Below are 20,024 nucleotides of genomic sequence, written 5' to 3'. Positions count from 1 at the left end.
AGAGGGGGGAAAATTTCTTAAACATATGTTAACCTTTGAGTCAGAAAAAAACTTTTTTCTAAATTAAACTTGGAGGAGTGCATAGGCTTTTTTAAAACAGACTGAGGGTAGAAGTCTTAAAACAACATGTAGAAAAGAAGATCGTAATCCCTGAGTAGCTATGAACAGACCCTGACGTGGTTTTCATAATTGAAGTAAACAGTTGTAGTTTATTCAGCCAGTGTTAACTAAACTGTTTATTTTAATGAATAACAGTAAAATTTTGTCTTTGCATATTAAAATTTTCTCAAATGATATACTTTGTTTATGCTACATCTCAGATTCCATTCCTAAGATACTTTACATATTACTGTATCTCTTGTGGATATACAAATATTTGAATCCTTATTAATGATACATGTGTTGAAATTTCTGTAAGGTAAAGCATTTATTCTGGAAATAAAGTTAAATATTTTTAATCTTATTAAGGCTAGTATATCTGTGAGCTCTTCTGTTTTTCTTTTAGAACCATACTGGTAAATCTACAGCTCTTTCTTCACTGAACCCTGTTCACTGCTAATCTCATCTGTGACCTCTCTCTCTGTCTCTTCTTCCCTGTTACGTCCTGAGCGCCACAGAACAAACCTCGCTGCTTGGCCTCCTTGCACTTTGCACGGCTTAGCCTGCCACCACTCCTCTGCCTTCCCTGACGTCCCCGTGCGTGGCACACCCTGCAAGTCATGGCTTTGTTTCATTGCCTCCTACTTTACTGAAGATGAACGTCCTCATTTGCTTTTGTATTGATTCTGTGACAATACAAGATATTTAAATCTTAACAAGCCTGTGTCAAATGGATTTTCATTTTACTGTTTGATGTTCAGTTTTTTTCCTTTTGATTTTACAAGCTCTTTATATTATAGAGTCATCACGAAAATGTGTGTACATGAAAGTAGCAAATAATGACAGTTCTCTTCTCTTTAGGTGAGCCAGCTAGTGCTTTGGTAAATTATAAAGCATTGTATCGCTTTGAAGCCAGGAGCCATGATGAGATGAGTTTTAATTCTGGGGATATAATACAGGTAGGAAACAGTCTTTTTTGTTCATGAATAAGCTTAATACAATGTAATATGTTACTTTCTATAATAAAATGACTATAATTTTATATAGTGATTTCCCGTTTAAAAAGCGTATCTTGAACTTTATATGATTTGGCCCTAAAGACATACTGCAGAGTTGCATATTATTACTGCCATATTCTAGGTAAGGAAGCTTAGACTTACACAAAATGTAACAGTCAGCAGGACAGTGCCAGAGTGGGTTGCAAATACATGTTTTTGATTTCCAAATCCAGTGTTCTTTACACTGTGCCATTGCTTCACATCATAAAAGGTGATGCTGATTTTGTTATGTTAATAAATTACCAATGAAATTTGGAGAAGCTGATTATTTTCTGGCAACCATTAAAAGAGTTGAAGGAGGTAGAATCTATAGCTCTAACTAGATGCAGTCCCCTGTTCCTGGGGGGAAAAAGGCCTTTATTATATAGTCACAAGCCACATAAAATGGATGAATAAGACAAGATGCAGGGAATAGCATTTGATACAGCCATTGTGATATAATGGAAAGAATATAGGCTTTAGAAACATACTAACTTGGGTTTTAGTCTCTGCTTCAGTTTTCTTCTTAGTAAATTAAGATAATATTACCTAGAATACCTAGCCAGTGCCTGCTTTCATTTTTCCCTGCATGGTCACCATTGTGGTATATTTTATCAGTTACATAGCAAATATTTAGTGATACTTGGCATAGTGTTTACCAGAAACATCTGTTCAAACACTCAAGATGGTCCCCAGCTGAACATTCCTTCTGTTACCATTGCCACCACAGACAGTGCCACAGTCTGGTGGCCCTCCTGATCCTCTTCCACCTGTTGGTGATGATGAGGTTGTGTCCAAGAATGAAGAGATGCAACCTATCTCTGGGCACATTTGGTCGAGAGCCTACTTACATTTTTGGTTACATCTTTTATTATTCTGTCAACAACTATTTATTGAGGGCTATGCTAGGCTAGGGATATAGTAAACAAGACACAGTCTCTGCACTTAATGAGCTGATAGTCTGATGAGAAAGACATTCTAATGCAGTAGAGGAAGGAAGGTGGTGGAAAGCTACCAGCGTTAGAGCAGACCTCCCCTCATGGTCATCAAGCCAGTCTGGTGGCAGTGACAACAGGAACATTAACTTAGCTAGAGTTTCTCGACTGTTTGTGTTCTCCGCCGAATCACTGATGTAAAGAATATGTCATGTGTTACTTTTGGACAACTTGGTTGATGACAGTGTCATCCACTAAGAGAGGAAGATCAGAAGGAGGGAATTTGAGTAAGAGTTACAATGAGTTTAATTTTGGGTGAGTTTCAAATTTCTAGGCAGCAGGTGGATACACCTCCGGCTATCCAGGGATATAGGGAGATCTCAGGCAGAGATCAGAGGAGGCCAGTTTGAGTGTCATCATTATGTTGTGAAGGTAATTGACATGAGTGTAGAGGATGATTGATGATGCAATCCCCAAGAGACATGAATACTGGAGGGGTTATTAGAGGAAGGGGAGCCTTAAAAGAACGAGAGGTAGGAAAAAGCCAGGAGAGTAGTTTAGTGTTGGGGAATTTTGAGAAGAGTGGTCTGGATCTCCATGTGAAATAAGATGGGACGAAAAAAAATAACCATTAGATTAACAGTATCACAGCTATTGTTAACCTGGAGGAAAACAATATTCGTTGAGTGGAATGGTGGGGGAAGAAGCCACATTTCAGTGACCTGAACAAATTGGAAGGGAGGAAGAGTAGACAGTGAATATATAAAATTCTTTGAAGGAGCTTGGCTTTTGAAAGGGAGAAGGGAGAGAAAATGATAGTGAGGAGTATGGGTTGAGGGAAGTTGTTCTATGTTTTGTGTTTTTAGTTTTTGGTTTTTTTTTTTTTCACTTGGCTGAAGCTTGGGCAAGTTTAATGATAGAGAAGATCTGCAGAGAGGGAAAGGGTTAATGATACTGGATTTAGTAAAGTGCACAAGTGTAAATGTACAACTCAGATGATTTGTATACATGTATATATCTGTTAAACTACCACTCAGATCAACATACAGAACACAGAACACTCAGGAAGGCACCTCATGCCTCCCTGCAGACCTCTCTATTCTGATCAGTGGATGCAGATGAGGAAGATTCTCGATAAAGCTGGAGGGCTTGGGATCTAGAGCACAGGAGAGAGTAGTGGAAGGACTAGATAACCTCCTCCTTTGTGATTAGACGCCTGAAAGAAAAGGATGGATGGGATTATTAAATACATTTTGCTGAGTTAGAAGGTGAGCTCAGATCTGAGGGCTTCCCTGTTCTTGGTAAGATAGGAGGCAAGGTCTAATCATCTTAATGGATGAGAGTAGCAGAAGAGATTTGATTGAAAGTGAAAAAGATTAGAAATTCCACTGAGCCCTGGCAACATTTTCCATGACAACCTGTTTTTCAAGCATTCATATGTGTTAGTACTATTTTTGAAGTAATAGTTTCCATTAACCTGTGAGAACTTACGTAAAATTTTTTAGTTTAAGTCACTATGTAAATTGACAAGTAAAAATTAATTAGGGCTACAAATAACAGATATGAAATCGGTTAAAATTGACCCCTAGCAAAGCAAACTTGGTCTAATTCTAAAGATTAAATGAATAGGCCTTTTCTTCTTGGAAAGGTAGAAATATTAGGAAAAAGTATTAAAGAAGGCTTTTAAAAGTTTATAGAAAAAGGAGGAAGTTAGTGTTTGAATGCTAGTATTCATACCTGTCAGTGATCCTTGCTTTGAGACCAATACTTAAATCAGGTAAATTGCTGAGCATGCTGCTTTCAGTTGCATAATTCCTTGGGGCCTGTAGTGTTCTTGTCTTCGTTTTTAGCTCTGGATTGGCTATTTTAAAGTAGTCTTAAACTAGATCCACAGGGTGATATTTTGGCAGTGGTTCCTATGTTCTGTTTCAGAACACCATCTTAGAGTTACTACAGAGCTATGCTAGCTCTGATAGAACTAACGAGTGAGTTTAGCAAGGTTACAGGATACAAGATCAATATACGAAGACAAATGTTCATAGTTTTATTTGTAATAGCTAAAAACTGGAAACAACTCAAATGTCCGTTACTAGGTAAGCATATAAACAAATTGTGGTATATCTATACACAATAAAAGGGAGAAAAAAATGAAACTATAAATCATCTATGTGTGTTACCAGTTGGAAAATAGTATTCAGAACTCTTAGTTCAAGAAGACTCTGTGAGAGGCGCCTGGGTGGCTCAGTCATTAAGTGTCTGCCTTCAGCTCAGGTTGTGATCCCAGGGTCCTGGGATCGAGCCTCACATCGGGCTCCCTGCTCCGCGGGGAAGCCTGCCTCTCCCTCTCCCACTCCCCCTGCTTGTGTTCCTTCTCTTGCTATGTCTCTCTCTGTCAAATAAATAAATAAAATCTTTAAAAAAAAAAAAAAAGACTGTAATAGGAACAGAAAAAATAAGCAAAAAAAAATTAATGATTATAGGATAATAAGTTTGCAAGAAAGTAAGTGTAATTATCAGAATAGTGCATTATGCAGATGTGAAAATTTATTTGCATAGTCATAATAATGTAACCATTGAATATAATTTAACCAAAAATTTTGAGATAGCAGTATAGAATAAAAAGATGCAGTAAAAGAAAGTTAAATGTTGATTTTCCATAACCAAAAGCCAATAGATGTCTAAAATTGAAACATTCAAGAAATAGTAGTATAAATATGTTATTTAGAAATAGAGAAGGTAATACAGAAGAAACAGCTAAAAATGGCAAGTTACTATGAGGAGTGGAAATAAGAGCATAGTGAGTGATGGGGTCTTCCAGCGTAAGCCATGTAGAATGCTGTTTGTTTTGTAAACTATTTTCATATTTAGCTTGGATGAAATTAAAAATTAAATTTTAAAAAGGTACTTTGTCAGTAATTAGAGATAGTGAGTGACCTATTACTTTGTAAAAAATGGTGTCAACTTAATTCTGATAATGAGGCTACTATACAATAGTCTGTATCTCCTTCCTTTGTAAATGTGTAGTATTCTAACCATTGTTAACCCTTCTTTTTGTTTCCATAGGTTGATGAAAAAACCATAGGAGAACCTGGTTGGCTTTATGGTAGTTTTCAAGGAAATTTTGGCTGGTTTCCATGCAACTACGTAGAAAAAATGCCATCAGGTGAAAAATCTGTGTCTCCTAAGAAGGCCTTACTTCCCCCTACAGTATCTGTATCTGCTACCTCAACTTCTTCTGAGTAAGTTTTTAACTAACAGTGGAGTTTATGCATTTTTTGGTGAATATATAAATACCTAATAGGTATTCGTGTCAGCCTGCTACTTAATCATATTATAATCTATGCTGGGCTCTCCAAGAGTACCTTTTGTTCCAAATTTCATAGTAGAATTTAATAAATAAAAATGTAGGTCCATACTTTGTTCATGAATTTTTTTCCACAAATTTTGTTTAAACACAAAGTAAATTATATACAAGCTGATAAATTCATAGTACTTCATTAGATTTTAAGTGATTAACCATACTTATATCAAAGTGTTGTATTTACAGATCACTTTCTTCAAATCAACCAGCATCAGTGACTGATTATCAAAATGTATCTTTTACAAACCTAACTGTTAATACATCATGGCAGAAAAAATCAGCTTTTACTCGTACTGTGTCCCCTGGATCTATATCGCCGATTCATGGACAGGTGTGTATCTTTAGTTTTGTGTGCTTTATCCTTTTTTTTTCCTTTTTAAGATTTATTTATTTATTTTAGAGAAGGAGAGAGAGAGCACACGCACAAGCAGGGGAAGGAGCAGAGGGAGAGAAACTCAAGTAGACTCAAGTAAATAAAATCTTAAAAAAAAATAGAATTGAAGATTTTTGTACAAAGGCATCATTTACTCTTTTAACCAGAATTTGTAACATTTGGTTTCTGTTCTTATTGTTCACGTGTGATGTAATGTAAAGAAATTATTATTACTTAGAAGTTTTTCAACAATTCATTTTCATAGCATCCAGTTGCTACCAGTTAAGATTTCTTTTTTTTTTTTTTTTTCAAGATTTTATTTATTTAGTTGGCAGAGGGAGACACAGCGAGAGAGGGAACACAAGCAGGGGGAGTGAGAGAGGAAGAAGCAGACTTCCTGCTGAACAGGGAGCCCGATGCGGGGCTCGATCCCAGGACCCCGGGATCATGACCTGAGCTGAAGGCAGACGCCCAACAACTGAGCCACCCAGGCACCCCAACCAGTTAAGATTTCTAAGCTCAAAATGTCATCTTGACAAATCTGGTTATATTATTCTTAATTCATAGTTATTATAAGAAGATATTTGGGCTTGGGAGTTTTTGGTTTTTTGTTCTTAAAAAAGTTATTTGTGTGGGAACTACGTTATATATATTTAGCCCCTGATTTAGATGTAACCATTACAGGCATTGTTACATTAACATTATTGAAAAGAAATCACAGACTTGATCAGAATAGAGTCTGGAGATTTCACCTTCACTCAAAAAATGTTTATACGTGACCATAGGTTCCAGGCATTTCATTATGTGCTAGAAATTTAATGGGAAAAAAAAAATCGCTGCCATTAAGAAGTCATAATTTAATGAGACAGACACAGAAATAAATAACTGTAGGGGCACCTGGTTGGCTCAGATGGTTAAGCATCTGCCTTCGGCTCAGGTCATGATCTCCAAGTCCCCTGCTCAGCGGGGAGCCTGCTTCTCCCCCTCCCTTTGCACCCCCCCTCATACTTGCTTGTGCTCTCTCTCTCTCAAATGAATAAATAAATCTTTAAAATCTTTAAAAAATAAATCTTTTAAAAAAAAGAAATAATTGTAAAATATGAGAAGTATTGTCATAAAGATATTCTACAAAGACTTGAGGTATATACAGCTGAGAGAGATCTCATTCAGTCTGTGGGAATTTGAGCAGGGTTCACAAAGGGCCAGGTATTTGAGCAGGACCTTTGAAGATAAGATTTTAGCAAACAGAGAAGGAAAGTTATTCCTGTGAAAAAATAATTTGGGGAAGATAGGCATGTTAACACAAGGAGTTTGCAGGACGAGAATTGTTTATAGTGTGGCTAGAGTACAGGATTCGTGGAGAAAGGGTGAAGAATTGAAGTTAGGGGTGGAGGTTTATTTGTGAAGTGTTTAATACAGTGCCCAGCAACTTGACAGTGGGCAGCCCATGAAAGTTTCTAAGAGGTGTATATTTTAGAAACTTAACTCCAGCAGTAGTACAGGGGCCAGATTGGTGGAAGCAAGCAAAGGAGTCAAGTAAGGAAGGATGCTACAGTAGCTAAGTAACAAGAGAGGATGATGTGAACCAGTGCCACAGTAAAGAAAATGTGTAGAAGAGGAAATGGATTTCCCTTCTATACATTTTCAGGATCTTTAGCTCAAGTAATAGGAAAGATGGTGATGGCATTGTCTTGGGTGGGTGTTGCAAGAGGAGTGGGTTCCGTGGGTTCTAAAAATGATACATCCCACACGTGCAACCTAGGTATCTGTTATAGAGACAACCTGGTGGGAAGGCCCAGTAAACAGTCTGACTTACAAGTCGAGCTCAGGAGATAAAGTTACAACTAAGATATATATTTGAGGGACACCTGGGTGGCTCAGTCGGTTAAGATCTGCCTCCAGCTCGGGTCATGATCCCGGAGTCCCGGGATCGATAGTCCCGCCTCGGGCTCCTTGCTCGGTGGGGAGCCTGCTTCTCCCTCTGCCTGCCACTCCCCCTGCTTGTGCACGTGCTCTCTCTCTGACAAATGAAGAAATAAAATCTTAAAAAAAAAAGAGTTTTGAGGGACACCTGGGTGGCTCAGTCAGTTAAGTGTCTGCCTTCAGCTCAGGTCATGATCCCAGGGTTCTGGGATTGAGTCTCTTATAGGCTCCTTGCTCAGCGGGGAGCCTGCTTCTCCCTCTGCCTGCTGCTCCCCCTGCTTGTGCCCTCTTTCTCTGACAAATAAATAAGTAAAATCTTTAAAAAAAAAAAAAAAAAAGATTTGAAAAGGTATAGACATAAATAAGATAATTTAGGGAAATCATGTGAAACAGGAAAGGAAAGGGCCTGGACCAAAAAGGGGATCCATCAATCACCAGAGAGTGAGCTTTCAGAACAGCAGGAGTGTTAAGTGATGTCAGCACTGTTCAGACATCAGGGAACATATCAGGGTTTGGAAGAAGGTTTTTGGGCTTTGACGTTATCGATGACCTTGTCACGAAGAGGTTCAGTAGTGTGGTGGGTGCAGAACCTAAATTAAAATGGTTTGAGTTCCTGTCTTTAAGGAATTGAGAAGTAGAAGTTAAGTAGAGAGGTGGAGAGAGTGACTATTTTAGAGAGGCACTTCAAGATGTTATAAGATATTTGTAGAAAATGGAGGGCATAGTAGAGACTTAGAGTACAGGTAAAGAGATTAGCCTTATCAACAGAACACTTCTTCCTCGGAGAGGAGGCAAAGAAATGAGTAAGAATACAAGGAGGAAGTTCAGGGACGGAGAGCAGAAAAGTGAAGGGAGGCAGAGCACAACCGTATCTGCAGGGCTAGTGGTGTGACCTGTGACCTGCCGGGACCACAGGGAGGGCATGTCGGGGCCTAGAGGACAGGAAGGGGCTGCAGTAATTCTTTGCATTTGTTCTGTGACGTCTACTTGATGGGTTTGTGAGTACATTTCTTGAGTGCCCCGTGTTCCTCTTCCAATCCAGTGATATTTCATGCCAAGATGTTTCCTTGAACGGTAGGTGTTCAGTTTTTAACAGAAGGCTACTCAAATGTTCTGTGTCATATATCATTTTAAATTGGTTAGTAGATAAAGGTTATCTTAAGTCACGACCACACCAAACTGGTCTCTGTTTAAACAGTAAGTAAATTATATATTAGGAAACAGAAATCCTGGTTACCTTTTTTTTTTTTCCCAATCTTGTGGTTTTGTATTCACAGGGACAGGTTGTAGAAAACCTAAAGGCACAGGCCCTTTGTTCTTGGACTGCAAAGAAAGACAACCACTTGAACTTCTCAAAACATGATATTATTACTGTCTTGGAGCAACAAGAAAATTGGTGGTTTGGGGAGGTACATGGAGGAAGAGGATGGTTTCCAAAATCTTATGTCAAAATCATCCCTGGGAGTGAAGTCAAGCGGGAAGAGTAAGCATTTTGTGCTTCCATGAGATGTGGATGTTGGTGTTTTCACTAATGAGTCCGCCATAGAACCACTGGCTGTTCCATCAAAACATTTATGCTTGAGTTTTGACCATCAGAAGAGTAATTCCTAGAATGAAAAAAGTGCACTTCAGATATTTGTACCAGTTTTAGAATATCTTTTATTCTAGTTATTTCAGATTTCCTAAAGTTCTCAAAGTGCTTAAAATTTGAGATCGGTTGTTTTCATTGTGCTATCAGGTCAGTTAGAGAAGTTATTTTTCATTTCCTTTGGAGCACTTTTCCTGTGTTGTTTACTGTGCACTGTCTGTTTTTAAATAAATGTTTACTGAGGACCTCCCCTTTGCCAAAGTGTAGGACTTGCCATTTCTGGGCCTCCAGAACTCCTTGAAGATCACACCTCTCTTACTGCTCATAACAGACTGGAATGTAGTTACGTATTTTCTTACCCATATCCCTTTTTAGATCGTAAGCTCCAGGAGGACAGGGTCCATGTCTTTGTTTTTGAGTTTTTCCCCTGCCTCTTATCATCTCAGTGCATGGTAGCTTCTCAGTCGTGTTAGCTCAGTGAATAAGGAGTCAGTGAAGCAACAGTGAGTTGAATCCATTTTCAAATGAACAGCAAGTAAAAACTAGACAAGGTCTCTGGCCTTTATTTCCCAGTCTGAAGAGGAGTGAGATCATCAAACATCTTTAAGATGTTTAAGAAATAAGGGGCGCCTGGGTGGCTCAGTCGTTGGGTGTCTGCCTTCAGCTCAGGTCATGATCCCAGAGTTCTGGGATCGAGTGCCACATTGGGCTCCCTGCTCGGTGGGAAGCCTGCTTCTCCCTCTCCCACTCCCCGTGCTTGTGTTCCTGCTCTTGCTATCTCTCTCTCTGTCAAATAAATAAAATCTTAAAAAAAAAAAAAAGATGTTTAAGAAATAAGTACTCTAATGTAGTGATGGGCAGCTGTCTCTTGTGCTTTATATGGAAGTTGATCTAAATAGAAAAGTGATCTGATTGAAAAGAGACAGGTCTTTGGAAATCAAGAGGCTTGAGTTCTGATTCTGCTATTTTTTGTCAGCCTCTATGGAATAACCTACTTTGCAGTTTTCTAATTAATGAGATAAAAAGAGTAAATTAATCTTTAAAAACCCTTTCAGTGCTGAGATTCTGTGTATGAATATTTAGTTCAAATGCAGAAATTTACTTTTCAGACTGACACAGAATTTTAGACTTAGAATTGTGTAAGTGGTAACAGAGCTGACACGTGCATGTTGGCACTGAGCTGGGCCCTTTATAGGAATTATCTTATTTAAACACCGTAACATTTTATGGAGTAGAAAACTTAAGTGCAAAGACAGTAAGTTCAAATGGTTTTTTCCCCCTAACTTTTCATTCAATTACTGATCTTTTCTAACAGATAAGGCGTGTAACTTGAAAGCCTACAGTAATGGAGAGATCATGCCCTAAACAAGGCAGTCTGTTCAGCTGTGGCCATGAGCTGTAGTAAGCTTCCACTCTGTTTCCCTGAGAACTGCCTTACTGTATAATTTCCTCAAGGGTCCTGGGGAGCACTGGTGCATCCTACAGATGTCTAGTTCTTAAATATGACAGTCTTCCAGATTTTTTAAGACAGTTTCCTGGGTTAAATTGGAAATTAAAGCTTTACCGGTTCCAAAATATAAAAACAAAGTTCTATTATTTTTATATATTTAAATGTAGTGTGCTCTAAACAAATATTAAAATTTATATATTGGTATGTTGTCCTTGTTTCTCCCTATACCAAGCCAGGCCCCCTATGTACTTTACTAAATAACTATCCATTTACCAAAGCACTTGTGTCTTTTTAAAATTCCTTTAGAAAGGCAAAGTATCTCACACTTGAAAAAACTATTTATAAATCATGTTGAAATTACTTTATTAAAAAATTTAGAAGTCTGTAACCAGGCCCTTCTTAGTCCCCTAATGATTTTGTGTATGAGAATATTTCTAGCCTGTGTACTGAGACAATATTTAAATTAATTTTGGAAAGCCCTTAAAGAAAGTACTGTAAATACTTGCTGTATCACCTTTCTTCATTTTTGCTTGTTGATGTCTTTGTTTCATTGTTTTTTTTTATATGTTTGTGTATTTATTTGGCAGACCAGAAGCTTTGTATGCAGCTGTAAACAAGAAACCTACCTCCGCAGCCTATACAGTTGGAGAAGGTGAGTTTTTGACAATTTGTAAATTAAATGGGAGTTAGATTAGCTATTGACTAATTATCTGACTTCCGAGAGTTGTTATTTCCCCTGTTTCTGTATCTTTAATATTAAAGTGGGTTTAGGAGAACCTGCCCTTTATCTATTTCATATGAATATTGAGAATACAGAAAAAAATATGGCACTTTTAGAAAATCAGTACTATAAAAATTCAGCATAGACTCATTAAATAAGATCATAAATTTAAAATGTTGCAATCAGGAAGCATGAAGGTTTTTGTTTTCCTGTTATTAGGTATCTAGATTACAGATGTTTAGGAGGTAAGGCAATTTTAGTCCATTTAGTTATTTACAAATTGCATTTTAATTACAGTGTATCATATAAATCATTAAGTAGGATTTGAAATCAAGGTACACTTTATCATAATTATTACAAAGAAATTTTTTTCTATAGCCCTTTTGGTTGACTCATAACTTATTTTTTATTTTAATGTACTAAAAAATGAAAGATTGTCTACCCTAAGTTTCAAACATTTTTATTTAACACTTACATAGCTTTATAAATGAATTGTATATGTCCATTGTAAAATTAGTTGAATAGTAGGAATACATTTTATGTTTATATTATTGCTCGAGAAAATCAATTTAATGGTAAAGTAAACCATTTATTCAGTAACTATTATGTTAAAGACTCTATGCTAAAGCCTGAAAAATATAAGGATGAATAAAACACAGTTTCCCAAGTCCTCACAGTAGACTGGGGAGTATAGGCATACCATTGTAAGAAATTCTATAATGAGTACATAGAACTTAATTTTGAGTAGGACCTATGAATCCCCAAACATGGCAGTGTTGAATCATCTTAAGCAAGGAATAGAGTTTCGCATAGCGACAAAGGAAGAGAAAACTCCTGTCGACAGAGGGAAAGTCAAGAGCCAGGGCATGGCTGTGAGAGGTTAGAGATCTCAGATCACCAGCAAGGCTGGAACTGTAGGTTCACTGTAGAATGAGCGCTGTGAAGTGAGTCTGGGAGGGGTGCAAGGAGTGTTTGCGGAGGACCTTCCTTATTGCAGCATACCTGAACCTTGCAGGCATTTTTGGTTTTGTTAAATCACCTAAATTGAGTAATATTGGGAACATGAACAGTAAATACATTGTAGATGGTGTTCCTAGTCTTTTCTAGTTTATGGTGTACAGATGAAATCCCATGTTGACAAATAAAAATAACTAGAAAAGAAAGACTTTTACAACCAGGTCATTGACTGTTTTCTCTAAGCAGTAATGACAGGGACGGAAACCAAAGCCAATATATTTTCCAAAAAAAGTCATTATGTATTGAGCATCTGCTCTGTGCCAAGCACTGCACTAGGAGCTGGGTCACTGTGGTAGAACTTGGCCACTAGTACTGATGTCAGCTGAATATTGGGCATTTCCGTAACTATATATATAAAAGAACTAGAGAAAAAAGAACTTAGCATATTAAAATATATTTTGTGTAAGGAAGTTGAAAAAATGTTTTCAGATCTTGACTCTATAGAGATACTTAACACCTGTTTGTGATTTTGGATTCTCTGTGATAAGACGGTGGTGGTGAGGATGATACAATGAGAAAAAGAAGAAACCCTATGATAAAGCTTTATGTTATATCAAATAATCTTTTTCTAGAAATTATTAAATAATTGCCTCATTCTTTTTTCTACTTTAAGATCTTTTTACATTAGATTTCCTTAAGTTAACAAGGTCTTTTACAGTTAATTTACACAGGGTTTGGAGATTAACATCATTTTTTCTTTCTATAATCTTACAACCAAAATTAGTTTCTTTTTGCTTTGTTTCCTACAGAGTATATTGCACTTTATTCATATTCAAGTGTGGAACCTGGCGATCTGACTTTCACTGAAGGTGAAGAAATATTGGTGACCCAGAAAGATGGAGAGTGGTGGACAGGAAGCATTGGAGATAGAACTGGAATTTTTCCGTCAAATTATGTCAAACCAAAAGATCAAGAGGTAGAGTTATTTTGGTATAGAAACAAAATTACTCCAGTCTTGCATATCAAGATTCATACTTAAAGATTTTATTTCTTTATTTGACAGAGAGAGAGAGAGCGAGAGCACAGGTAGGCAGAGCGGCAGGCAGAGGCAGAGGGAGAAGCAGGCTCCCCGCGGAGCAGGGAGCCCAATGTGGGATTCAATCCCAGGACTCTGGGATCATGACCTGAGCCGAAGGCAGCCGCTTAACCGAATGAGCCACCCAGGCACCCCTTATCAATGATTTCGATGCTAACTTTCTACAGATATCTTTTAAATTGAAGATATAGAAGTCCACAGTAATAAAATTAGTGTGATATTGATAAAGTTCTAGATAAAGAGATCAGCATTCTAGTAGTCACAGTATGGAGAATCCAGAATTAGATCCCAGTATATATAAGTTTATAGATGACAAATGTGGTAGATCAAGTTCAGTGGGATTAAAGATGGATTTTTTTTTTTTTTAAGTAAGCTCTATGCCCAATGGGGGGCTTGAACTCAAGACCCTGAGTGGACCATACACCAAAATTTAATGAAAGATTACACGCTTAAAGTGTAAAAACTAATGTAATAAAATAATGCAAGAGAATCTAGACTATTACATGTATATTAATTTTTTTTAAGATTTTATTTCTTTATTTGACAGAGAGCACAGGTAGGCAGAGCGGCAGAGGGAGAACCAGGCTCCCACGGAGCAGGGTGCCCGGCGCGGGCTCGACCCCAGGACCTGAGCCGAAGGCGGATGCTCAACCCACTGAGCCACCCCAGGCGCCCCGTCAAGATTCATACTTAAAACAGACTCATGTATATACAGTTTTGTGCAGGCTTTGGTTATAAGGAAACCACTGAAGGTGGCACCAATAAAACAGAGTTTCTTATAGGGATCCTATTAAATAAGAGGGACAAGATTTCATGAAATTTCTATGACTAGGAGCCGTAGGTGGGTCTGGGCCTCATGGGAACTGAAGCCGGGAATGTTCCAGATCCAAGGGATCACCCTGAAGGAGTCTATAAAACTTTACGGCTCTGACATTAAGGTGACTCATCCTGCACTCTGAGTTCCTGCTTCTTTTCATCCTGCCACTAGGGTACAGTGCAGCGGTTCTCAGACTTTTTGGTGTCAGGAACTCTTTACATTCTTAAAAATTATCGGGGATTCTAGGGGCACCTGGGTGGCTCAGTCAGTTGAGCAACCAGCTCTTGATTTTATCTCATGATCTCAGCAGGGTCTTGAGATCGAGCCCTGCATCATCAGGCTCTGAGCTCAGCGGGGAGTCTGCTTGAGATTCTTTCCCCCCTGACACTCTCTCTCTCTCTCTCTCTCTCTCTCTCTCTCAAATAAATAAATCTTTAAAAAAAATTATTGGGAACTCTAAAGAGTTTTTAAAAATATATGGATTGGGACGCCTGGGTGGCTCAGTTCGTTAAGCGTCTGCCTTCGGCTGAGGTCACGATCCCGGGTTCCTGGGATCGAGCCCCGCATCGGGCTCCCTGCTCCGTGGGAAGCCTGCTTCTCCCTCTGCCTCTGCCTGCCGCTCCCGCTGCTTGTGCTCTCTCTTCTCTCTCTCTCTCTCAAATAAATAAAATCTTTAAAGAATACATATATGGGTTAAAACATATATATATGTTACATACATTTTCCATAGTAGAAACGAAAACTGTGGAATTTAAAAAATATTTTCTCATTTTAAAGTAACAAAAGTAGGGATGCCTGGATGGCTCAGTTGGTGAAGGCATCTGCCTTCAGCTCAGGTCATGATCCCAGAGTCCAGGGATCAAGTACCACATCGGGCTCCTTGCTCAGTGGGGAACCTGCTGCTTCCTCTGCCTGCCGCTCCCCCTGCTTGTGGTCACTCTCTCTGATGAATGAATAAAATCTTTTAAAAAGAAAGTAACAAAAGTAGACCCATTACATGGTAATATAAATGACTTGCTTCTTATGAGAAACAACAATATATTTTCAAACAAAAAAGTTTGGTAAAAAGAGGAGCATTGTTTTGTATTTTTGCAAATCTCTTTAATGTCTGGCTTAACTTGAACACAGCTAGATTCTTCTCTGTTTTGGTATTCAGTCTGTTGTGATACATTCTTTTGGTTGACATATGTGAAGAAAATTCAACTTCACACAGATATGGGAGAAAACAGAAGTATTTTAATAACATTTTGAGGTATCTGTGGTTATTCTTTGATATTACGATACCAAAACTTAGTGTTAAATTGTTATAGGTTAGCTACACATGGAATCTAAAGCCATGTCGGTGAACATTTCTTACTGTTATATTAAAATTCACTACTCTATTTTGACATTGAATGGACTTTTTACCCATGCATTGGTCATTTGGAAAATATGGAATCGCTGAGTTATGCAAATATCCCTTGTATTGACACATTTCATTATACAATATCAAAAAGTTTTATTTGTTGGGGTGCCTGGGTGGCTCAGATGGTTAAACGTCTGTCTTCAGCTCAGGTCATGATCCCAGGGTCCTGGGATCGAGCCCCGTGTCAGAGCCTGCTTCTCCCTCTACTGTTCCCCCTGCTTGTGCTCTCTCGCTCGCTCTCTGTCAAATAAATAAAAAATCTTAAAAAAAAAAAAAAAAGTTTTATTTGTTAATACCACCACAGATCTCATAGGAAAATCTTCAGATACTTTGAAACTGTCAAGCTTATGGTGGTAGATACAAGTTTTCCAAAACTTCAGTTTTCTCTTGAAATCTTGAATTTGATCATTGGCAACAAGTCCTGTCATCTGATTCCTTGATGTGACAGGCATACTTTATCTTTGAGAAAATGTCTGCCAAATCCCGAGTCTGAAGAGTTTGTCTTTCAGTTGTTCTTTCAAGTAAAAATGTTCCATGAAGAACCCAGTTTAGCTCACAGTTTAATCACACAAGTGCTTCTCCTTGAGATAGCCATCTTGCTATTTCGGTATGCAGCAGAAACGCTGTAGGCTTGCTTCCATTTAATCACACAGAATTTTTTAAAAGATCATATTTCATTAAGATTTCATAACATTTTTACTGCTTGATCAAGGACATTCTTAAGTGAAACTGGTTTTGTTTGTTCTGTAAGTATGTGGTTGTGGGGAATACTGTGACCGCTAGTATAATTTGGCACCACTGTCATGATTCATGCTCAGGCATCAGCAATTTTACCCATCAGTGTATCTGTCAACACAGTGAAAGAGGCAAATAATGTCTTAATACTGTTAATGAAGAAGGTCTTTATCTTCTGGACCCCTGAAAGGGGCTCAAGGATTGTCCCCAGGGATCCACAAACCACACAGTGAGAACCATCTAGGTTGACTTCTGGCTCCAACACTTAGAGGCCTTGGACAAGTTACTTCACCTTTCTGTACCTCAGTTTTCTTCTCTGTAACATGGGGATAATCATAATACTTAATAGTATTACTGTGAGAATTAAGTGACTATGTAAAAATCATATGATGTAACACACATCTGTTACACAAATAGTAGTTACTAAGTACTATTTGTGTAAGTACTCAAAAAACGTTAGCCCTTGACTAGCATCAGTTCAGCTTCATTAGAGCTGTGTTCACTCACAGAAAATAATGTTCTGTTCCTTCCTTTTCCTTGTTCAAATTCCTGAAATGAAGAAAGGTGGTTGGCCCAACTATCCTGTAAAGTCAAACTGAGGTTATAGTTGCTACCCAGGGCATGGGTTTTTTTGTTCTTAGGTTCAGGGGGAATATGCAAAAAAATTAAAAACATCATCCCCTAGGCAGCAGGAGTAAAACTCCTATGTGCCTTAAGATATGTTGTATGTGGTGGGCATTGATGCTAACCTGATAAATGAGAGGTATCTGGTCACGTTTGATAGGAAAGATGCATTAAATAAGCTTTTCTTGTTGAAAAGCCGACATCAGCCATTTGTATATAATGTCTGTTAGTGTAGACCAGATCTCCCCATAATTATGTGTGGGATTCTTCACTTACTTGGTTAATATAAGGCTAATTGTTATTTTGATCTTCATTCAAAGAATCCTGGGAATTAGAAATCTCTAATTCCTAATAACCTTTGTACTCTTATATCTGGATTATTAGAAAATAATAAAACAGCATGTCTTTTCCTTGCAGAGTTTTGGGAGTGCTAGCAAATCTGGAACATCAAACAAGAAACCTGGTATGTATAATAATGAAGTTGAAAAATTACTACAGTGTTTAATAGTCTTGAATTCATAGTTTCTTGTCTGTCTTCTTTTCAGAGATTGCTCAAGTAACTTCAGCATATGTGGCTTCTGGTTCTGAACAACTAAGTCTTGCACCAGGACAGTTAATATTAATCCTAAAGAAAAATTCAAGCGGGTGGTGGCAAGGGGAATTACAGGTAATAACTTTGAAATAACAATTATCATTTTCATTGTAAAAGTAATGCATGCTCATTAAAAAATAAAATTAACAAAAATTTTAGATCACCTCTAATCATACCGCTTAGAGGTAATCACTAGTAACATTTTAGTGTATTATGTTTCCCTCTAGTCTTTTCCCTGTTTGTTTTTAGCACAGTTGAACTGATATTATAAGTTACAATATGAAGAACAATTTTCTCTACAGACGTAATTGTTTTCCAGTAATACCTGCTTTAATAAACCACAGGTCACCTTCTTAAAGGAAAGCATAGCATCACCTTTGCCTGGGATAGCCCCAGGCTTGCAGTATAGCCTCTGTCCAGGAAAAGAAACATGATCCAGACTGTGTCCTGAGGAAATGCTACTCGTTGGACTTTCTCCACCATAGTCTTATGTTTTCGAAACAGCAGTGCAAGGAAAGGAAATGAAGGCATAAATGAACCTAGTTTTTTCCTAAAATGTCAACAGAAACAGTTACAGCTTATGTTTAATAACAGAAAGAGAGTTCTTTTCTCCTAAAAGTTCCTTACTAGGAAAACTAAAAAGCATTTTAAGATTAAAAGATGATGAGAGGTATAATAGCTACATTTTTATGTCAGATTGATATATGGTTATAATATGAAGGATAAACACAGCTTCATTCTTGCAAATCAGCCTTATACAATTCCTAAAGAGCAGTGGAGGTTCAAAATAAAGTATCTTGAATAGCCCCCTGAAATCCCACCTTCCTGATTTGCTTTGAAGATTGACGCAACTTTTAGTAAATGGGAAACGTGGCTCTACACAAATTGTATTTGTGATCTCTGTATTAATTATTAACAAAGCCCCAAGAGATGTTCATTGTGCACTGTACCATTTTAAGTGTTGACTTGAACTTACTAGGAGAATTCTAGAAGAGTCTTTTGAGTTTATAAATATTATTTGTGTGAAATTTGCAGAGAACTCTGAACCCTGAAGGCCTCTTAGTAGACTTCTACAATAGCATTTTCAGCAGTACTTTGATATGCATATTGAGTCTTCCAGTTGTTTGATACTGACCTGGAAGGCCAGTGCAGAATTCAGTCCCCAAGACCACCCTAACTTCTGACACCAGTTGTAAGTTTGGAGGTTCCCAAGACCACCCTCAAGTTCAGTAATTAACTAGAAAGACTCATAAGACACTGAAACTGTTCTTATAGTTACAGTTTATTACAGCAAAATAATTTAGATTACAGTTAGCCAAGAGAAGAGATGTATGGGGCTGATTTCAAGACAGTTCCAAAAACAGAGCTTTCATTGTCCTCTTGCAGTGGAGTCATGGATAACATTAACTCCTGGCAACAACACATACATACCAAATATTGTCAAGCAAAGAAGCTCATTCGAGCCTTGGTGTCCAGAGTTTTTACTGGGGCTCCATCACATAGATGTGGTTCTGCCCATATGGCTAAACTCAGTCTCCAGTCCCTCTGGAGGTTGAGTTCATATATGTGACCCAGAGCATCCACTATAAGTCACATTGTTAGACTATCTGGCATGGGCAAGGCCCCCAGAGAAAATAAGACACTGAGCAGTCAGGACATACCACAGGTTTAGAGATTACCTCCCAGGAGCCAAGGTAGAGTCCAGACCTCTTTTGGGACAGGGCTAAATTCTTTACTACACAGTTTTTTTTAATTTATGTCTCAATAATTGTTTTTAATCTCATCTTCCATATCCCTTTTGCTGATTTTACAGGCCAGAGGAAAAAAGCGGCAGAAAGGATGGTTTCCTGCCAGCCACGTTAAACTTTTGGGTCCAAGCAGTGAAAGAACTACACCTGCCTTTCATCCTGGTACGGCTGTGGGTTAGTGTGCATTGCAGCTTCCGGAAGTTTTGTTAAAACTCAGCGACTTCTTAGATTAGCATACGCTTTGAAAAATATTAAAAATTGTTTCTTTTTATAACTCTGCCTAAAAATTAGCAATGTTACAATGAGAACTTCCTTTCTAAAAAGTTTTGTGTAGAAACAGCCAGCTGTTCAGTGATACAAGTTTGAACCACTTCATTGCTTCAAACTTTTCGAAGTGGAATTGCTCTGCTCTCACAGTTAAGAATGCAGTAGTTCATGTGGATTAACTGTAGCTGGGAGATTCTCGTTTTGTAAAGTAAGGAATGCAGGAGGGAGGGTGAGAGAGAAATTTTAACCTAATGTTAACACTTAATGTTAGAGTAATTTAAATTTAAATTTAAATC

At 37.8% G+C, this 20,024-nt stretch overlaps 1 protein-coding gene across 6 annotated transcripts in view; it reads left to right on the top strand.

Annotated features, from left to right (window-relative positions):
- The window catches only part of ITSN2 (intersectin 2), a 139,894-nt gene that overhangs the window by 79,175 nt on the left and 40,695 nt on the right, over positions 1-20,024 (top strand). For 4 of the 6 annotated variants that reach the window (XM_088026335.1, XM_088026332.1, XM_088026331.1 and 1 more), the window contains 9 exons: positions 961-1,058; positions 5,135-5,310; positions 5,619-5,763; positions 9,006-9,211; positions 11,354-11,418; positions 13,254-13,420; positions 17,539-17,584; positions 17,667-17,788; positions 19,527-19,635. In XM_088026335.1, the coding sequence (XP_087882461.1) occupies positions 961-1,058; positions 5,135-5,310; positions 5,619-5,763; positions 9,006-9,211; positions 11,354-11,418; positions 13,254-13,420; positions 17,539-17,584; positions 17,667-17,788; positions 19,527-19,635 (1,134 nt within the window). The remainder of the gene's footprint in view (positions 1-960; positions 1,059-5,134; positions 5,311-5,618; positions 5,764-9,005; positions 9,212-11,353; positions 11,419-13,253; positions 13,421-17,538; positions 17,585-17,666; positions 17,789-19,526; positions 19,636-20,024) is intronic. The other 2 variants (XM_028099478.2, XM_028099479.2) reach the window with 1 other exon arrangement.

Source organism: Eumetopias jubatus, unplaced genomic scaffold (genome assembly GCF_037043125.1).
Source record: "Eumetopias jubatus isolate StellerSeaLion01/CBP00866 unplaced genomic scaffold, mEumJub1_p1.0 scaffold_9, whole genome shotgun sequence".
Taxonomy (NCBI): Eukaryota; Metazoa; Chordata; class Mammalia; order Carnivora; family Otariidae; genus Eumetopias; species Eumetopias jubatus.
Note: the sequence above shows the minus strand (reverse complement) of the source record. Positions and strands in the feature narration are given on the sequence as shown.